Source organism: Pinus tabuliformis, chromosome 9, assembly GCF_031772625.1.
Source record: "Pinus tabuliformis cultivar Carrire ecotype Pingquan chromosome 9, CPIR1, whole genome shotgun sequence".
In the NCBI taxonomy this organism is placed as follows: domain Eukaryota; kingdom Viridiplantae; phylum Streptophyta; class Pinopsida; order Pinales; family Pinaceae; genus Pinus; species Pinus tabuliformis.
Window position 1 is genome coordinate 1,427,958,451 of NC_142307.1, and position 21,197 is coordinate 1,427,979,647.

The 21,197-nt window shown below is 37.1% G+C and overlaps 1 protein-coding gene across 1 annotated transcript; it reads right to left on the bottom strand.

The window, feature by feature from the left end:
* Positions 1–8,190: 8,190 nt before the first annotated feature.
* On the bottom strand, positions 8,191–13,380 carry LOC149153914 (uncharacterized). Its single transcript, XM_089443977.1, has 2 exons — positions 12,885–13,380; positions 8,191–8,375 (listed from the first exon to the last, which is right to left on the bottom strand). The coding sequence occupies exons 1-2, from the start codon at positions 13,378–13,380 to the stop codon at positions 8,191–8,193; spliced, it is 681 nt and encodes a 226-aa protein (XP_089300103.1).
* Between the last annotated feature and the right edge of the window lie 7,817 nt (positions 13,381–21,197).

Consider the following 21,197-nt stretch of genomic DNA (forward strand, 5'->3'; position numbering starts at 1 on the left):
TTGCACAATAACATCTTAATCCAGGTATTCAAAGAGTTCAAGTACTTACCTCGCGGACCTTTGAGAAAGTGTCACTCTACCTCACTGTACCTAACCGAGGTATCAACCGCGAATTCAGTCACAAATCCTCCTATGATGTGATCGAGCCAATGATTGACAGTGTAGATGATCTTATCCTCAGAGGCTTCTAGTCTCTGTACTAACTCTTGGGTCTAGACAATAGGATCATTAAATCTCCACCTTCCTTGGCTATCCGCTAGCTTCACGATGCGCTCATATAACTCAACTTGAAAGGAACAAAAAAATATATCATGGATTTCTATATACAGCAACCTGTCCAGCCACTGTCCCGCACCGTGAATTCGTGGATCTTCGTGTCCAACCAATCTTCGATCTCTTTCTTAGCTGCGGTCACAGCAATGGAACCATTTGTTGGTTGTGTGGGGCCTGACCAAGGTTCAGCATTAGTTAGCCAAACCAATCCCTACACTACTGGCCCTTTCTGCATCAACCCGTGGAGTGTGGACCGAAGTCTCACCCAAATCAGTATGGGGGGGTTCTAGAACCAAGTTTCTGCACCCTGAGATGGTCGTGATGTCAGTTTATACCCTTTGTTCCTACTCTCCCGCAGGTCACTAATTTTTAGGGCTCTATCAATCTAGCCCTTTATTCCACCATTCAGTACCTCCGCAAAGGTGTATGATTGACCTTCGCGCAGCTCTAACGCGCGATCCAGATACTTTCGCATTGTTATGACAGTGTATTATATAGGTTCCCAAGTTATCTTAAGTGTTTTACTTATCTTACTAAACAATCACAATTAGCGTTGTGTAAACTAACATTCTTACTTCCGTTTAATTAACCAATATAATCACATATATTCGCGCATCACATAAACATTGTAAATTAAACCCAAAAATGCAATATAACCAGAAGCATTAACAGGAGATAAATACACAAAATTTGTAGAATACTTCTCTTTATTGATATCTTCAAGTTAATACATACTCTATCTGCCCTACGCACACAACTACAGGGGTCTGTGTGCTCAACTGCAGACTTCCACCCTAGGCCTCTACGCACTCAGTTGCAGAGCCTCTACCTATACTAAGACCCTAAAAAACTTTATACTTATCTACCAAGACTCTTCACTTCATTCTTTGCTATCTTCTCCAAGACTTAAGACCTCCTAGAGCTTACTTACTTAGCGAATCTTTACAGCCGACTTTACACTTTACAAAATAAGGGCGGACAACCCTTTATGTCTCATGACACCTTCGCGCTCCATGACCAGAAAATGCGGAGACTTTACAACTTTATTACAAAATTGACCCAAAACATGGGCTTTTAACCCCAAAACTGTCCATGGGGGATCCCGTTCCCAGCAGGAGCCACGTGGCACGAATGAATTTTTAAATGTATTTAAAGTAATGGACTATTTTGCTAAATAAATGAATGTTATAAATAATAATGAGGAACTTATCATGCACGGACATATTATAATTAGAATAATCTCAAATCCCTAGGAAATTGGTGGGCTGAGCATGAATCTATTTTTTTAATTTATTAAAAGTCAATGCAACCTAACAAACTCTATAATAGACTACATCCATTGATAAACATTCCCTTGATAATCTATCTAGAGACTTAATTAAAAAAATTAAAAAAGACCAACAAATCCTCATCTATGTTAAATTGAAATAAAAAACCTTCAACAAATATAATACATTCTCAATATATTAACATTTAAGTAGATTATTTAAATAATTTTTATATAAAATTGTTTATTAATCATTATTAAAAATCAAAATAAATAAATTACATTTAATTAATGTAAATCAACGAAATCCAAATCTACCCCTTTTTAACATACCAACTTATAAATAATTCAATTTTCAACATTAATATTTTAACTCTTATTATATGTATGTTTATTTTATTTTTATTTTTTTAACAAGATCGGGGAGTTGTTATATTACCAAAAAAGGACATGGAGCAAGCTTCTATTACATTACACTATATTGAGATAATAACCTAAGCAGTGAGATGAGAACACAGTCCCATCTCCTATGCTTGGCTTCAAAACTTCATATTTTCTTCTAACTATTCTAGAATATTGCTTGACAAATTGACCTTCTAAGAAAACATATTTACATAACATAAATTCACTGGAATTTATGCCTTATTTACTGAATATTCCAAGGCTGCTTGACTGGTGTTGTTATTGGCTAAATTCTCTCCTTCGCTGCTCGTAGTTTTGTTTTTGTAGTAGTCCACTGCTTCTTCCAGATGCTTGCACTTAGTTTTCAGTGCCATTATCTCTTCGTTATGCACTGACATATTTTTCTTATAAAAGATAAATTCCATCCTCATCTCACTTCTTAGATCTTTGAGAGATTGTTGCAACTGATGTATCATTACCTTGTTCCCTTTGCATGCTGGGCATGAGTCGTTCCTAGTTGCCTTTTCAATGGGATTGAACTCCATTTGATTTTTTTCTTCTCTTACTTTGTTGTTACTATCTGCACCTCTTTGATCCTACAATGCACTTCTTTGTTGATTGTTGTCTTGATTTTTGTGTAGAGATGTTCCTACCAAACTTATGCAACTGTGAGGGACAACGCGGATTTGAAGGGGCTGGTGATAATCGACAGAGAATTTGGCGAGCTGCTGTAGATGCTGAGTGGTGGTTTGAAGATTGGTAGTGAACAGAGGGCTAGAGCTAAGAAGAGCTTGCTGGCTTGGAGAGATTGAAGGGTAGAGCATGTTGTAGGGGATACTGTAAGGCGGCTTGAGGATTGACAGAGTGCAGAACGCTGTATAGCAAGTGTGGGGATAAAGAGGGGATGAAGTAGGACAGAGAATGATTGCACTAAGGGGAGGCTGGACTGATTGACTTGAAACAAATGTCAGGGAGTTGATCGTAGAGCTCGAGTGATCTAGAGATGTGAGGGAGGGACCTAAACCAGGCAAAATTCGTTTTCTCTCAATGAAGACCACTCTACTAATGCAAGTTTGCTTGAAGTTTTTTAGCCTACCAATATTCTTATAGCCACAACGATCACCCCATATGATGCACTTGGCAGCCACTTGAGTGCGATCATCCTGAATGCATCGATTTTCTTCTGAGCATAGATATGCAGTCTCATTTACCTTGTGATCAAGATTGTCTTCTCTGACATTGCTCATGTGAAGCTCCCGATTGCCATGATTTTTCCTCTGCCTACCCATGCTTTTCTGATTTTCCTTTGCGCTGTGTCCTTTGATGTGCTATGTTTTTTGTTTTTTTATTTTTTTTCCTTATATTTCTTGCTTTGTGCCTTGATTTTCCAGAACATTAATCTTATCATCTTTAATTTGAGCTTATGGCACTGAGTGGTAGTATTCTTCTTTGTTCTCCTGAACTCTTCCTTCCTTCTTTTCCACTGCTTGATTTGCATGGTAATCTTCTTGCTGGTTGTGTATTCTCAATATATGTTTGAAGGTTACATTGCCAGAGCCTTCTAAATTCATTCTGATCCTTTTGATGATTATACTCATAAATTCATTTCTTGGGCTTTTTGTTCTCATCCTTGCCTCGATTATGATGGTTGAATCTCCTAAGATTATTGGATTTTGTATTCCTCTTTTTCTAATCAGTTTTGTCCCCATCAGCAAGCTATAGGCTTCAACCTTGTTACTTGAAATTTGTCCGAATCCCCATTCATAAGTAACAATTTCTTTCCCATTCAGATCAAGGATTATTCCACCTGCTCCTGCCTTCCCCAGATTATTTTTGGAGGCACCATCAAATTGCAGACAATGTCTATTTTGGAGTTTTTTCCAACTTTCAATTTCTTCTTCAGTCATTCTTAATTTCCAGTTCTTCCCTGAGCTTTCTTTTCTCTGTCCCTTTTTTCCATTGTTGTTTATTATGGTTTTGCTGAGCCAGTCTCTTTCTTCTTGTTGGAGTATACTATAATCTGTTGTTGTAGTTCCTTTTTCATTGAGGATTTCAGAAGTTAGTCCCTAGGCTTTTGATAATGTTTTCCCAATTCTTGGGTTTTGATTTTTGAAAATGCACTTATTTCAAGCCAGCCAGATTTGCCAACATAGAACTATTGGGATGCATCTCCATATTCTTATAATTGTGACTTTCTTCTTTGTTGCATATGGATAGGCTTTCTCTAGTGGTCTGAGGAACTCTGGCAATGGTTTTCCATAGTCTATATTCACTTTCAGCGGGCTCATAAGCTGCTCCCAGCATTCTCTTGAGAATTTACACTCCTGAAACAGGTGTTGAATGCTTTCTTCAGCCTGCTAACATAATGGGCATCGTGATGGCCCTTGGAATCCTCTTTTTTTTTAAATTTTTGCTAGTCAGGATCTTTCCTTTTAATAGAGTCCAAATGAAAATTTTTATTTTAGGCAAACTTTCAGATTTCCATACAATTTTCCAAGCATCCCAGTCCTGTTGATTGGCTTGGCCTTGGAGAACTTTATACCTAGTTTTGATTGTATATTGCCCATTACTTGGATCCCAGAGGTAATTATCTTCCTCATCATAATGGATTGGTGCTGCCCCTTTTAAGTGCTGCCAGATTTTGTTCCATTTTCCTTCTAGGTTTGTACGAAGTGTTGGCATTTTCCATTCTTTCCATTCCTGATGATTCCACACGGAGATTGAATGTATAGTGTTAAATCCTTTTCCTTTCATCCACTCTTTAATGTCTTCTAGTTCTGTATACTCCTGTAATGGGTCTTTTCCCATGATTTTGTCTTCCCAAATTGATGTTTTTTTTCCATTTCCTGGGATTTTGGATATGTGGCTACTCATTATAGGGATGACTTTTTTAACTAGCTTCCATACTTGGGTGCTTTGTCTTATAGGAATGTTTCCATTTAACAATTTTTCCTTGGAACCATCCATGTATTTGTTCATGAGGGCTTTTTTCCACTAGCTCTCTTTACCTGTTATGAGTCTCCAAGCTATTTTCATTCCCAGAGCTGTGTTCATAAGCCCTGGTAACCGAATGGACAGGCCTCCATGTTCATATGGTTGCACTACTTGTTCCCACTTGACCAAGCTGAACTTTTTGTTTTCTTGCTTCCCACTCTACCATAAAAAGCATATTAGAATTAACTCCATTTTTTTGTGAGTGCTTGCTAGTGCCATGATTATTGCATATTGGTAGATTGGTAGTGAAACAAGGAGGCGTTTAATTAATATCACCCTTCCAGCCATATTTAGCCACATCATCCCCCAATTCTTAATCCTGTCCTACATTTTTTCAATTTGTTTTTTCTATATTTCTGCATTCATGCTCTCTTTTGCTATTGGTAATCCCAAGTAAAAGAAGTGGTTCCAGATTCCTTGTGCTGGAATTTCCATAACTTGTGAGATCCTTTGCATCGTTCTTGGTGGAATGTTCCAACCATAAATCCTTCATTTTGTATTATTTTAAAGTCCACCTGACACCTGTAGAAATGCATCAAGAATTTTTTTGAATCTTCTTGCTATTATTGTTGATGCTCCTCCCAGAAACAATGTATCATCCACAAACAAGGAATGGTTTATGGTTTTTATTCCTTTTGCAGTTCTCATCCTTGTGATTGTTCTTTCTTTCCTCTGAGTTTCCAGTGCTATGCTTAGTGTCTCTGCCATTATTATGTAGAGGAATGGGGACAGCGGGCAGCCTTGCCTGAGACCTCTAGTGCTTTGGAAAAAATCACTGGGTTTTCCATTAATGAGGGGGGCGATCCAAGGAGTAGAGATGCATTCTTGTATAGCTTTTGTTATTTCTTTTGAGAAGCCCAGTTTCTGGAGCACTGCTATTAAATAAGGGTCGTTGACTCTATCGAAGGCATTAGCCATATCCAGTTTGATTATCATACCTTTTTCTTGCTTTAGAATACTGGAGTGGATAATTTCTTGAACTATTACAACATTGTCAATGATTTGTATGTTTGGGACAAACCCTCCTTGATTTTCTGAGATGATTAGGGGCAGCACTTTCTTGATTCTATTTGCCGCTATTTTTGTTATTATCTTATAAGAAGAGTTGCATAAGGAAATGGGGCGGAACCTGTTGAAGGTTGAGGGGTTTGCTTCCTTTGGGACCAAAGCAAGATATGAGGATTTTGTGTTACTTCCCATTCTTTTTTTTTTTTTGAAAACATTCTTCACCATTCTTAGAAAATCCTTTCTAATTGTATGCCAGTGGTTTCTGTAGAAGGCTATTGTGAATCCGTCCGGCCCGGGTGCTTTGTCCGGGTGCAGACTCCATATTGCCTCCACTATCTCTTCTTCTGTTAAATCCTTGCACATATCCTTGTTTTGTTCTCTTTTGATTTTCTTCTTTGTATGCTGCAAAATGTCTTCATAATTAGCTGTTTCTTCCGTAGCTGAAAGTAAACTTTTGAAGTGCTTGTATGCTGCTTTTTTTATTTCTTCCGCCCCTTTGACTTCTTGGTTTCCCACTTGTATTTTTTCTATATGGTTTCTTGCTCTTCTGATTTTCATGTTATTGTGGAAAAAGGAGGTGTTCTTGTCCCCTGCCTTGAGCCATAAGCTTATTGGTTTTAGTCTGACCTCTTCCTCTTCTTTCCTATTCTCTCGATAGATTTCCCAAAAGATTTTTTTATCTTTCAGATAATCTTGCTTGCTTTCTTCTTTGCATTCTTTTTCAACCTGTATGCTGTCAATTTTCTGTTGTAGCTCTTTTTTCTTTTCTTTTTTGTTAATTTCATTTAATCTTGGCCAGTCCTTTAACTTGGATCTTACATTTTTTAATTTCGTCTCCCAAATGTACTGTGGTGATCTTGTTTTTCTTGGTTCCCATGCTGATTTGACTAATTCGTTGGTTTTTGTGCTGCTATCCCAGGTTGAGTTGTACCTGAAAGGGAGAGGACCTTGATTTTCCATTTTGCCCAGTACTATTGCAACTAGTTTATGATCAGAAGTTGTGGTGTGAATTATTTTTGATTTGCTAGAGCTGTACACTGCCGCTATGTTTTCTTGGATCAGTATTCTATCCAACCTTTCTTTTATGTGACTTTTTCCTACCCTCTTGTTGTTCCAGGTGTATTTTCCATTATTTGGAGGTATGTCCAGAAGGCTGTGCTACTCCATTATTTCTTCTAAAGAGTTCCTGGATGGATCCGCTTAATATTTTCCTCCAAATGTTTTCTCTATACTTCTGACCAGATTTAAATTCCCTCCTAAAATTATTTTCCCGGCTTGTGTTTCTTGTAATGCTTCCTTTAGTGTTGCCCAACACTATTCTTTTTCCTTATAGTGATTGGGGGCATATATATTTATGACCCTGTATCTCTCTTTTGTACTGACCTGCCTTAAATCCGTTATTATCCAATGCTGGTCTATTTTTTTTAATTAATTCCCATATTCCTTTTTTCTAGATTGTGCAAATACCCCCTGATGCTCTTGCAGCCTGGATTGCTTCCCCTTCATAATGTCTGATTTTTTTTTTTTTTTATATTTTCAGATTCCTGGTTGTTTGCTTTTGTCTCCTGGATCATAAGGATATCCGGGTTTTCCTTTGCCAGAATGTCTCTTGTTGTATTTTCTTTAAAAGATGTCCCCATTCCTCTGCAATTCCAGGAGACTATTATCATTATTTACTTGTTGGGTGGTGCATGGTTCCTTTCCCCTTGTGCTGGCTTTTTTCCATATTTCCTGTGCTTTTCCCTAGGTAAGTATCCATAGGTTGTTGCGTTCCTAGAGCCATTTCTTTTGTTGCTGCTTCATCCCTTAATTCTTTATTTGTCTTTCTTCCAACTTTTTTTTGGTTTTCTGCTTTTGGAAATGCTTCCTTTGATTTCTTCCTAGTTAATATTCGATCTACTGAAGGGGGAGGGGAGAGGGGAGTTGACCCTCTAGGGGAATGGGGAGATTGAGGGGGGTTGGGAAAGCGAGGGGTTCTAGATCTGGATCTAGATTTGGGTCCAGGGGATGGGGGCGCTGAATGGAGCAATGGATCAAAGGCATTATGGCTGACAAAGTCTGCTTTTAGCGACGGGAGGGCTTCAATGGATGTTATGGGTTGGGAAGAGGCCAGAGCTGGTTGTTTATTAGCTGTCTTTTTTCGTTTGACTTGTTCCAATTTATCAGCAGCAGATGACCGATGTGGGCCCTACGATCTGGGGGCAGAGATGCCTATTGGCACTGCGTATTCTCCTTCCGATGCCTATTTATCTAACCTCGACAGCAGGGTCGCTCAGGCGCAATAGGGGCTGCTTCTCGCTGGGAGTTGCAGCAGCAACTAGGGTTGCACGCGATCCTCCGCCGCGGCTCTCATCCTTTCTCGAGACTAGCCCTCCACTATCTCTTGGAATCAAGCTTTTTGCAACGAATTCCTTCACTTTAGCTTCAATATCTATGTATGTTTATTATGGATAGATAAACATACATTTATTAATTAATGTAAATCAACGAAATCCAAATCTACGACTTTTTAACATACCAACTTATAAATAATTCAATTTTCAACAATAATATTTTAACTCTTATTATATTTATGTTTATTATGGATAGATAAACATATATTTATTAATTAAAAATATTTTTGATATTTTGATCTATTTTTTCTCATTATTTATAATAACAAAAAAAATTCTTTTAACACCGAATATTTTTATGTTATATATTTATTTATAAATAATTATCTATTTATTAATATTTTATTTAATTTTTGTTATATTACTTATTTTTATTTTAAATTTATTCATTATATTTATTTTTTATTTTTATTATTATTCATTAATTATTTTTTTAATAAATAAATTCTCAGGAGTTTCTTTGAAATTCAAAATATTATTAAATTATTTATTTTATATTTGATGGAATTTAATTGTTGTATTTCTACATTATTTATTTATATTCTTAAATCAGACTTTCTAACTCAGTCTTAAATGATGAACCACATTGTGCCATTCCAAAAATATTGATTATAAAATTATCAATGTGATTTATCTGATTTTTTTTATAAATATTAAGAATGACAAAAACTTGCACATAAATTTTTTCAAATAATCCGATTTTCAGAATTGGATATTTCCAAATAATTAATTTTTAAATATTTTTAATAAATAATTTTAAATAATTATTTTTTTTTGTTATGGAAAAGTTATTTAAAAACTCATTATTATTTTTGAAATTGATAAATATTTCTTTTCCTTCTAAAAATGTTTGGTAAATTTACAATATTTTTTTTTTCAAGGAAATTTAAAAAATTACTTATAAGGACTGGACCCCTTTTCGAAGGGCGAAAAATGTCTCAATTTTGATCCCTAAATGCCAACACTATGAAATATGAAGGATAATCACTATGTTTTTAATGCATTTTTAAAGACCATGTATTAGAAGAAGTAATGGATATCAAATTGTCAGTGTTAGCTATGTCTAAATTTGAGATTCAAGGTGATTATGTTGCTTCATTTGAATTTGGGGTTAATATCATATTTATTTAAGAAAACATGAATAACTAACTTTTAATATTTCAAGTTAATATTTGAAATATTATAGTAATTCTTGAAATTAATGAATTAAATGGTGAGCGACTAACTTTTAATATTTCAAGTTAATATTTGAAATATTATAGTAATTCTTGAAATTAATGAATTAAATGGTGAGCGACTATTTTACACAACGTAGGTTTAAGGGACGGTGTCTATTATTTTTGAACATTTTCATTTAAGTTATAAATGTATCTTTTTATGTCAATTTAATTTCATATATTCTAATAAGGTGACATTTTGTCTTTTTATATTATTTTTGGGATGGTTTTGTTTAAAATTTAATTAGAAATCACAGAAATGGTAGTTTAAAGTTGTTGAGTTTTTATAATTTAAAACGAGTAAATTCAATTTTATATATTTCAAAATGTAAACAAAGTTTACATTATTTTAAATATAACTCACTTAAATTAAAAAACAATAAATACAAAAATAGAATAACTAATAAAATATTGTATTGTTGAATGTTGTCACTCAAAATTAGGAAATATGATTAATTAATATTATATATATTAACATATATATACTTTAATTTATATATGTTTATTATATATGTGTGTTTTATTTTTTATTAATATAGATAATTTTTAATATATACTTGCTGGTTCCAAACGTGTCCATGAAATTCTTTTGATGTGATTTTTCCAAAAATATTTTTATCATACAGATTATGGATCACAAAGAATATATAATTTTTTTATAATTAAATTTATTAAAATATGTTTTTAATATAATAATAAGCATAAGTCATGAAAATGGAAATAATAAAAATACGAAAGTTAAATAAAAAGGAAATAAAATAAAAATGAAAAATTAGTAACTAAACAAAATAGAAGTTACTAAACAACATATAATAAGATACAACATATAATAAAATCTAAACCAATCACCTCACAAATAAATAAATTTAAATAATAATAAAAATAACAAAAAATAAATTTATAATGTTAAATTATAAGTAAACAACATAATTTTTTTTTTGAAAATAACCTAATATAAAAACAAAATTAAATACTTAATACAATACCTATTACAACTATAATAAATAATAAAACAATTATATCTGAAACATGACCTCATTAGAATACGCCATTTGAGAAATACTTTAACAGTGGTCCTCCAAAACGAATTGAAACGAATTCGGTAGAATGTTGAGTAAACATCAAAATGGCGTTAAGTACATTTATTTTCCAAAATCAAGAGAGAGCTGGTGTTAGAGATTGTTTTACATCAATATGAAGACTAAACATGTTTTCGGAATATTGATAGAAATTTTGTACACACCATTTATAAAAAACTATTTTAATTTGAATGTATATTTAACTAATTTAAGTAATATGTTGCAAATATCGATAACAACATGTTAACTATTTATAAAATTTTTTTCAATTTGAATGTAACTAATTTGACTAATATGTTGTAAATATTGTAAATATTGTTTGTTTTTTGTTTTTTTTGTTTTTCCTTTTGGAAAAGTCGTAATTTTCATTATGTAAAAAAAAAATGCAGAAGCATATGTTGTATGTGAGGCATAGAGCCTATTGAGTATGTAGAATCAAAACATGGTGTAATCCACGCAGGGAGACACTGAACTGTCACTGTAGATTCAAAATATGTCTATGCAAAGAGTATTTTAACTGTCATATATATGTTTGATAACATTATGCATAAATAAAAATTATATAAACAACAAAAAATATAGACAGGTTCCTTCAGAGCTAGTTAATCTGTAAGGTTTATATAAGGTCTATGGTAGTGCCGATGGAAGGTACCATCCCTCTGCTCCTGGATCATCCAAGTCCCAACGGGCCTATGCGCTGCTTCCTTGGATAGGAGGTCGACAGCTGTGTTTCGTTCCCTATATATATGATGACAAACAAAAGTGTCAAAAAGATTGATGAGTCAATGAATCTCATCCATAATATGTCTGAGAGAATATGCATTGCAGTTCGCAGTTTTGTTTATCCAATTGCACACAATTTTTGAGTCCCCATATAATTGTAAGTTCCTGCATTGTTTTTCCAAAGCATATTGTATGGTATATTTTCCGTGATAAGTTCGGAAAAATTGTTTGTACCCCTCCCCAAGCCCATCTGTATTTTGAAGGAATGAGATTCTGAAAGGTGTAGTATGGCTCCCCCCACAGCCAATATCTTGTGCTGAGCCATCAAAGTAAGCCCAAGGATGTGTGTAATTTATGATTTTAGGGGTAATATGTCTGGGGGTGGGGTTTGTTACTTCCTCGGGAATGATATGGTAATCTGATAGGATGCGGACTGAGATAGTAGACCAATGGGGGGGAGAACTCTGAAAAATGTATCGGTTGCAGGAAGTGAGAACAAGAATATTTCTAACCTTTGGCAGGGAGGCAGCAGACCACCAAGAGCCCCATGCTTCTCGAACTGACGAACCCTACCAATGTGTGAGAGAGGGTAGGTGTGAGCGAATAGTAACCCATAGATCTTTGACAGCCAGGCACATGAGGAAGAGATGATCAATGGTTTCGCTACTGGTCTTGCATAGATAACACCATAAGGGTCCATGGAAATATCTTTTGTTTAAGTTTTCTCTTGTGGGTATCTTGTTCCTCAAAATTGTCCACATGAGGAGCCTCGTCCTGGGTGGCACTTTTAACTTCCATATACTGATCCACCAGGATTCACAAATTGGTGGTTTTTTAGAGTCCATTAATACTAGATAGCCTTCTTTTGGTGAATATCTCTTGTGCTTTGATGGTGCCCATATTAGCTCATCCTCTCCTTCCAGAATTCTGATGTGTGATTCAGTAAGAGCATCTGTATATTCCTTCCATTGTTGTTGCCATGGTTGTGGAATCTGAAGTACCTGCCCAAATTTCTAGGCTTGTTGCGTGAAAGTAGAGTGTTCTCTGACCTCAATATGAATGATATGAGTGATTCCCATGGCTGTGAGGTGGGTCCTTAGCTCATCAGGAAGCATGTGTGTGTTTCCACATTCGATCTAAGGATCTACCCCTAATCTTACTGATGCTCCCGAATGTATTCTCTAGGTGAGTCCATCCCGAATAAGATACATTGATTGCAAAACTGCCTTCCAGATGATTGATATGCCTACAAAATTCCACTGTGGTTGACGGAGCCAATCCATGAGACTTTGTGGAGCAATATATTTAGATGTGGAAACCTTTGTCTACAAACTGTGAGAGGTGATTAGCTGCCATCCTACTTTGGCCGCCAAGGCAGTGGAGAAATTTTCTAGCCTTTTGATTCCCCACCCCGCCCATTTCTTTGGGAGACCAAGAGATTCCCATTTTTCCCATGCAAATATTTTCCTCAGCTACTTTCCTTTCCATAAGAATCTACAACAAAGATTTTGTATTCTAGATAAGATACCCCTTGGTATCCATGCCCACGACATCCAATACACCAGTGTGGCCTCCAACACTGCTTTGATGAGTATCAATCTGCCTGCTCGTGATAAGTATTTATGGTACCATATGTTGAGCCACTTTTCCATCTTGGTAATAAGCCATATCCACTTTGCAATTTTGTAACCATGAGGCTTTAATCTATAGCCTAGATATTTTAGTCCCTCCTCCAGTTGCAAAAGTGTGTAAGGGAATCTGATCAGGGAAAACTGTATCTCATGTGCGAAGCACACAGCGGACGTTATGGTGGACTTTGCTTCATTGATGGTCATGCCTGTGGCCAATAGGAAAATAGAGAAATTATTTTGTAGTGAGGTCAAGTCACCAATACTCCCATTGAGGAAGAGCAAAACATCGTCTACAAAGAGTAAGTGTGTCAAGGTGCACCTGTCTGTGATCTTGATACCCCTTATCCTTCCCCTTCGATGTTCCTCTTTTATGAGTCCGTTGAGCCCCTCCATGATGACTAAAAAGAGTAACAATGATAGATGGCATCCCTGCCTGAGACCTCTCTTGAAATGAAAGAAAGGCGATGCTGCCCCATTTACAAGGACACTGAATGTTACATTAGTAATGCAACACATAATCCATTTTATAAACTCGTAGGGAAAGCCTAGATGAGTTAGAAGCATTCTAATGTAGATCCAGTTTACTCTGTCAAGTCTTTCGAGAGATCTACTTTTAATATCATACATTTTAATTTCTTTGACTGGATGGAGTGCAACATTTCTTGTGCGGTCCCAACAGCCTCATGGATTTGTCTGTCTTGTAGGAAGGCGAATTGTTCAGCTAAGATGTGGGTGGACAGAATCGGCCGGAGGCGGTTGGCTATGATCTTGGATATGATCTTGTAATTGAAATTGCACAAGGAGATGGGACGGAAGTCATCGAAGGTGGTGGGATTATCAGATTTCGGAATGAGGGCGATGAAGGTGGAGTTGAAAGCCTCGTACATATTACCATTTGTTCGACAGTCCTCTATAACTTTTAAGAGGTCCTCTTTGAGAGTATAAAACAAAGCCAAGTAGAATTCCAAATTCCATCCATCTGGGCATGGACTTTTGTCATGTTTGAACCATTTTAAAATGGCTTCAAGCTCCCTCGGTGTGACTTCCTTTGTCAGTTCCAATGCATCATCCTGGTCGACGAACTTGGGAAACAGTTGAGTTGTGCGCATGACTTCCGCTAGAGTAGCAGTTTGAGCGACCTTGTAAATATGCTTGAAGTGAGATGTACCCAGAGTGTCTAATCTTGGAAAGGTATTAACTGTTTCTCCCTACTCATTTGCTAGCTGTCAGATTATATTGATAGCTTTGCGCCTGTTCGCAAATTTGTGGTAGAATTTTGTATTATCGTCCCCCTCCATAAGCCATATGTCTCTACTTCTTAGGCGCCAACTTTCTTCTCGATCCTTTAGTATATGACTCCTCTTGGCCAATAGGGATTTAATCTTGTCCTTGTGTTCTAGGGAGGAGTAGATCCCTCCATGTTCATTCTCGAAGACCTCTATCTCCTCTTTAGTAGTCTTGAGGATAAGGTCCTCTAGTGTTCACTTCTTGTGCACCCATATTTTGGATATTTTCTTTAGTTCTCTCATGTTATGAGCGAAACCTTATGTGATGTTCCCTCTGCCCTCTGGGGGCTGGGCCTTCCAAAATTCAGTGACTAACCTGGTGTAGTTTGCATCTCTTAGCCATGCAGAGCTAAATTTGAAGGGGGCTCTAGGTTTGGTCGTTTCTCCACTTATTTCCAAGTATATCGGTCTATGATCAGATATGCCCCTTGAACTAACCCACTGCCTAATTCTATGTCCCATGTTCAACAAGCACTCTTTTATGAGGAACCGATCAAGCCTCCTGGAAAGGTTGTCTTCTCCAGTTCTGTTGTTCCTCCAAGTAGGTTGAATTTTGGTTGAGAGGATATCGATAAGGTTATGATCCTCCAGAATGTTCTCAAAGAAATCTGAGAGAGTGTCCCTATGAGAATTGTGCCCCCATGATTCCGCAAAACCAATGGAAACATTTAGGTCTCCCCCCAGAATGAGCTTCTATTGCTGAAGAATGTGTGAGTTTAGTAGCCGGTTTGAGTATTCTTTCCTATTATGACAGGTTCCATAAATGTTAATGATCTTGATCTCTGATTCAAGTTCAGGTGAGTAGATGTCCGACCCGATGTGCCCAGTGCTTCCCCACATGTTTCAGAGTCTAATGGAGTGGGAATTTATCCCCAGGGCCGATCCCCCCGAGCTGCCATTTGCATATAGAGAGTGGAAAGTCCATCCAGGAAGCGAAGATTCAAGAAGGTGTGTGATAACACTAGTGTGACCTAGGGTTTCTTGTAGAAAGAGGACACCAATCAGCTCAAAGTTAAGCAGTCTTCGCAAGGCTAATTTTTTCCCAGGGCTAGCCAACCCTCGAAAGTTGAAGGATAGCATCTTCATGGGGGGGGGGGGTGCTCAAGGGTATTCACTACTCTAAGTACCTAATGAATGGAATGTTGTCTGCCTGATGCTATCTCTTCCCCGGCTTGTAGGATGGATTTTGATAAGGAAGAAGGTCAGCCTCGAGGTTTCTTATGGGAGGGGGGGCACGGGGCAGGAAATTAGACCAATGGCCAAGGAATCAAGTGCCTGAGATCGAGTCCAGGATCGAAGCAGATATCTCAAAGATGGAGGGTCAAGATCTGGGATGGTGGGGATGGCTGGGCAGTCCTCAGGAAAAGAAGGTGGAGTGCATGAGAAGGTGGGGGAAGGGAGTTTTAGGGGGCATGCCGTGGTAATGGGGGACATAGAGCAGGGAATAGAGGCCTATAGTATATTCGATGCAATGCAATAATATGAAGTAGTAGTAAAAGCAGAGGAGGAAGAAGATTTCAACATACTCGTGGAGAATGCAGCCTCAGTAGCCACCCTTGCTATGGTCAGAGGAGGAGAGGGGGGCCCGTATGGTGCTTTCCCACACTTCTTCCTAGCTTCCTTTGATGGTACTTTCTCTGCAGCAGCTTGTACCATGTGATTCACTACCTCTTCAACCGAGGGGGGGTTTCCTTGATCATGTGAGCTCTTGTGCGGAGTGGCCTTATCCTTGTCTCCAGCTCTCGCCTTACCATTCAGAGGGAAATCCTTTAAAAGATGTGCCACCTTATGGCACCTTTTGCAACGGAATGGAACCCCCTCATAGTAAAGAATCTGATGCCGAGAGAAAGTTCTCCACTGTAATATAATATGTTCCTGAAGACCCCCCATCGTATCTAGATGTACCAAAACCCTGGCATATGCCATCATTCCAATAGATAGGTATGATTTATCGTGCTCAAGGTAAGTGCCTAGGGTATTACCAATGTGCTGAAATATGTCCTCCGACCAAAATTGGAGGGGCAATCCAGGAAGTCGAACCCAAATTGGCCTAACCCCTATCTGTTCTTTTTCGAGTCGAAAAGAGGGTTCTAGTGGCGTAGAAGGACAAGGTCCTGTTCGAAGTGCCAGAAGGAGGATAGGACCCAATTCGTGTGCTCGGCTCTGGTAAACCGAAGAGCGAACCAACCTCTAACAAACGTTTGAACAAAAGGCAAATCAGCCAAGTGCTAATCCCATACCTCTGAAGTCCAAAGCTTCAAACAAGCCGCTATGTAACTTCTTCCTTAGATCCTTCCAATAAGAACGCGGTCCGTTGTGTCCATGGAATCGTCCCACTCAATGTCTTCCCCAAACCTGATTATGACGCCTTAGACTTTGGATTTGAAACACTTGAGATTTTTGCTTGGCCTTGCAGTAGCCTTAAAGGAGTTCGGCCAATGCTCGCGTGGAGAAGGGTTTGAAGGAGGGTTTCTAGGGTTTTGGTGTGAGCCCGTGGGAATAGCGTTCGAGAGTCGGGGGGCTGCAACGTAGTAGCTAGATGGTGGAGAAGCTGAAATAGACAATAGAGGAGGCCCTTGTGCTGAGTTCGAGGGGTTTCCGGGAGGAGGGTTAAGGGAACCGACAGATGGAGGGGGAGGAGGGTAATGTGAGGTTTCAGCTATAGGGTTAGGGCTAATACAGTCAGCCACAAAATTAAGTGCAGAGGGAGACTAGGGAGGAGGGTATCGTCTAGATGGGAGGGGGCTCGAAGAAGGTTACCATTGAACTAGAGGGCCCCAAGATTGAGGGCAGACCTATGATTGTGTCCATTAGATCACAGTAGAAGGGGAGCATTCCTTCTGAGGCTGAATGCGAAGTTGGCTAGATGTTGACACCTTCCAACGGATCCTCTGAATAGTCGAAAATATCCAAATCCATGGTTGTTTCATTAAAACCTTCGCCAGTTGCCTTCGAAACTATCGTAACCATCGCAACGAACATAGGTCGGGTCGTAGGAAGGTAAAATAGTAATGAAGTCACAACTCTGAGGTTAATACTAGGCCATTATGGAGAGCATGATCGCGTTACAGTGACCTCCACAATGTCGGCAGCCGGGACATAACGAATATGCTACAGGTGAGGTACAGGTTTCTCTGCAAAAACCTTAACTTTTTTCGTGCTGGCACCGGGACTCCCTCTCCTCTTAGTCATATGTATGTATGCAGATTTATTTAGGCTATAAATATTGATAGTTTTAATCATGTGTGAAAATAATTATGTAATTCAATACAATCTATACTTATTTTTTTTAGATTCATTGTTAGATAAACTAATTTTGAAATGGTTTATATATATAAAAACACAAGGTCTATCATTTGATTTTTTTAAATATATAATGAAAATTTCCTACATTAATTATTTTATGAAAATACATTATTTAAGTGTAAAATGTGTTTTGGATTTATATGTTTCATTAATTATTGTGCCAGTTATATTAACATGAAATCCTTTTAAATTGAAATAAATTTTACAATTAAGTATTAAATTACTAATATCTCTAAATTATTATTATAATCACAAATACAACTACATGATTCTAAGTATTATTGAAATCATTAATTCTTCAAGTACTGCAACACATCTTTTTTTCTAATGTTCTTTCATCCACATGAAAATTTATAGCTTAACACTTACTTTTCAACAAATATCTAGATTAAATCCCACAAATATATCCATGTTCATTGATGCTTGGTTTCACACATCATTGCCATCAATTCACCCTTCTCACTTCATAAAAAAATTGCAACACAAAGAGATACCTCTTGTGGAGTATCTAACTTGATAGTTGTTATTGCATGATGAGTAGTGAAAACACAATTAAGTAGTTCAAGGACTAGGTGTCATAGCAAAACATTAGTTATCTAGCAAGTAAATTAGGATAAATAGTTCTTACCACATTCATGGTCATCCCATGGCCATTGATATCTCAGTGCAAAGAAAACACCCCATTTCTTATAACTAGAAACCACCTTCTCACTCACATGCATCTCAACATAAACGTGGTGAGTAAAATAGAAAAATATTGGTATATGGAAAAGGAAAGAAAAATGGTTCGAAAAATTATAGGGATAGTTTATGTTGGATAAGAAAATATTTGACAAGAATAATCTAGGGACAATTTTTGTTGCATAAGTCCATTTCTCTGTCAAAGGTTTTTTTCTTTTAAATGTGAGAATTGACTTGGTTGATAAACTATGTTCACATCTAAAAGGATTGGTGGTCCAACCTATTGGGTTCTTGAACATAGAATGGGGTCAAACCCAAAGATGGTGGGCATACCTACCCATGGTTTTGTACATGGGGTTTGCACATGGTTTTGGGTATGATGGTTTCATTCCCATGGTATTTTGTAGATTCGGTCAATAGAACTACGGTTATGTTATAATCTAGGGTTAGTGGATTGGGGTTTATGAATGCTTTGGCATGTATATACATGTATTGTAACATTGAAAGTAATATAATGAAAAATCAATCTAGTAGTCCTGGTTTTGGGATCCAGGGGGGAATCTCTATGTATATTTATTTTCTCTTTTCACCATTGTATATTTTTTTGTCTTAATATTCGTTTTCTGGTCATTTCCATACATGGTTAAAACCTACATTGATATCATAGATGTTTTAGCTTCTAGGGGACGCCTTTACTGCTGAGGGGTTTTTCTAATGCATGTGGTAGACCCTGTTCAGTGGGAGTTATACGGGATCAATTCTTGCAGTGAAAGAAGATGGAAAACAATGAAAAGATAGAGATCAAGAAATTTAATGGTGAGATTTTTGAGTTGTGGAAGCTCAAGATGGAGGATATGTTGGTGGACTGATATCAGTGGATTGTTGCAGATCTAGGCAAAGAACCAACATGAATGTTAGAAGAATATTTGGCTAAGTTAGATTAAAAGGAGAATAGCACAGTATAATTGTGTCTCTCAAATTCAATATTGTTAAATGTATCAGGGGAAACTGCGATGAAGGCTTTGTGGGACAAGTTAGGGACTTTGTACCAATCTAAGTTTTTGGCAAACAAATTGTTCTTGCGGAAATTTTTTTATAACCTGAGGATGAAGGATGGAGACTCGATGACAGGGCATTTGAACACCTTTAATACTGTGGTAAACCCGTTTTTATTTGTTGATATAAAAATTTTAGATTAAGATAAGTGCATCAACTTGTTGTGTTCTCTACTAGATTCATGGGATAGTTTAGATGTTGCAATAGGTAGCAATATAACTACCTTGAAGTTTGATAAAATAGTCTCAACCTTGTAGTCAGAGGAGATGAGGCAGAAAAATATGGAGATCCAGAATGGAGATGCCTTGTCTGTACGAGGAAGGTCCTTGAACAAAAACAAAAGTAAGTCCTCAAGTGGGAGATCTAAATCTAGAGGATGATCTGAATCTCCAAGAAAAGCTGTAAAGGTATGTTGGAAATGCGGAAAACAAGGGCACTACGAAAAGGACTGTAGATCTAAAACCCTTGAGAAAGGAAAGAGATATGATGATACTCCTTCTGTAGAGGCGAAAACCACCTTACATGGAGGTGGGGTAGCATACTTGGCTTCTTCTTCAAGTACACATTTATATCATGGGGCATGGTTGATTGACACTTGCATCCTTTCAATTCACTCCCCATAGCAAGTGGTTCTATGATTACGAGAAATATGATGGCAGTGATGTCTTCTTAGGTGATGAAAGGAAGGCCATAATCATCGGATGTAGAAAGGTCAAGTTGAATTGCAAGGTGGAAGGATTAGAATACTTCCTGGTGTTTTACATATTCTTGCATTGACCATAAATTTTATTTTTGTAAGAAATATGGATAATGCAGGTGTAAAAACAAAGTTCGAGAAAGATACTTGCAAGATGGTTCGGGGAGCATTGTAATTGCTAGGGGAATTTTGGATTGGAACTCCATAAAAGCTTCTGGGTAGCACTGTTATTGATGGGTGCAACAATTATGTGGTTCCAGAAAGTGGAGCAAAAAATCTAGTGGTCTCTGGAGAAAAGACCATGTTATGGAATCAAAGGCTCAAATATACTAAAGAGAACGGTCTTTGAATACCGCATGGTAATTGTATGGTAGAAGGCCTGTCTAATTACTCTATGGATTTTGATTTCTATGAACATTGTGTATATGGGAAGTATAATCGGCTGAGTTTCCCCTAAAGTGCTAAGCTGGTGAAATGGTTATTAGAGCTTGTGCACAGTGATGTGTTTGGACTTGCATAAGTTCCATCACTGGGTAAGTATGTGTACTATGTCTCATTTAAAGGTGACTTGTCGAAGAATACATGGATATATTTCCTTAGGAAGAAATATGAAGTCTTTGATAGGTTTAAAGAATTTAAGGCTCTGGTGGAAAATTAGACAGAGAAGAAGATCAAGGTATTAAGGAAAGCTAATGATAGATAATTCTGCAAGAAGGAATTTGAAGAGTTGTGTAAGAAGTGTGGTATATCATGGCAGAAGACTACTCCATACACACCTTAACAAAATGGAGTTGCAGAAAGAATGAACAAGACGTTGATGGAAAAGGAAAGAATGATGCTCACTGGTGTAGGGTTAGGACATGAATTATTTGCAAAGGCAGTGGAGATTACATGTTACTTGTTTAATAGATCACCTTCATCACTATTGGAGGATAAGACTCCACATGAAGTATGGACTTGTAAGAAACCCTCTCTTTCACATCTTAGGGTATTGGGTTGCAATGCATATGTACATGTTCCAAAGGAGAAAGAACGAAGCTGGATAGTAAATCTAAAAGGTGCAGAGGGCAAGGTGGAGAAATACAAAGCTTGTTTGGTAGAAAGGTTATTGCCAAGTGCCAAGAATTTATTTTGGTGATATTTTTTCCTGTGTTGCCAAGTTAGCTTCTATTAGTTTAATTTTA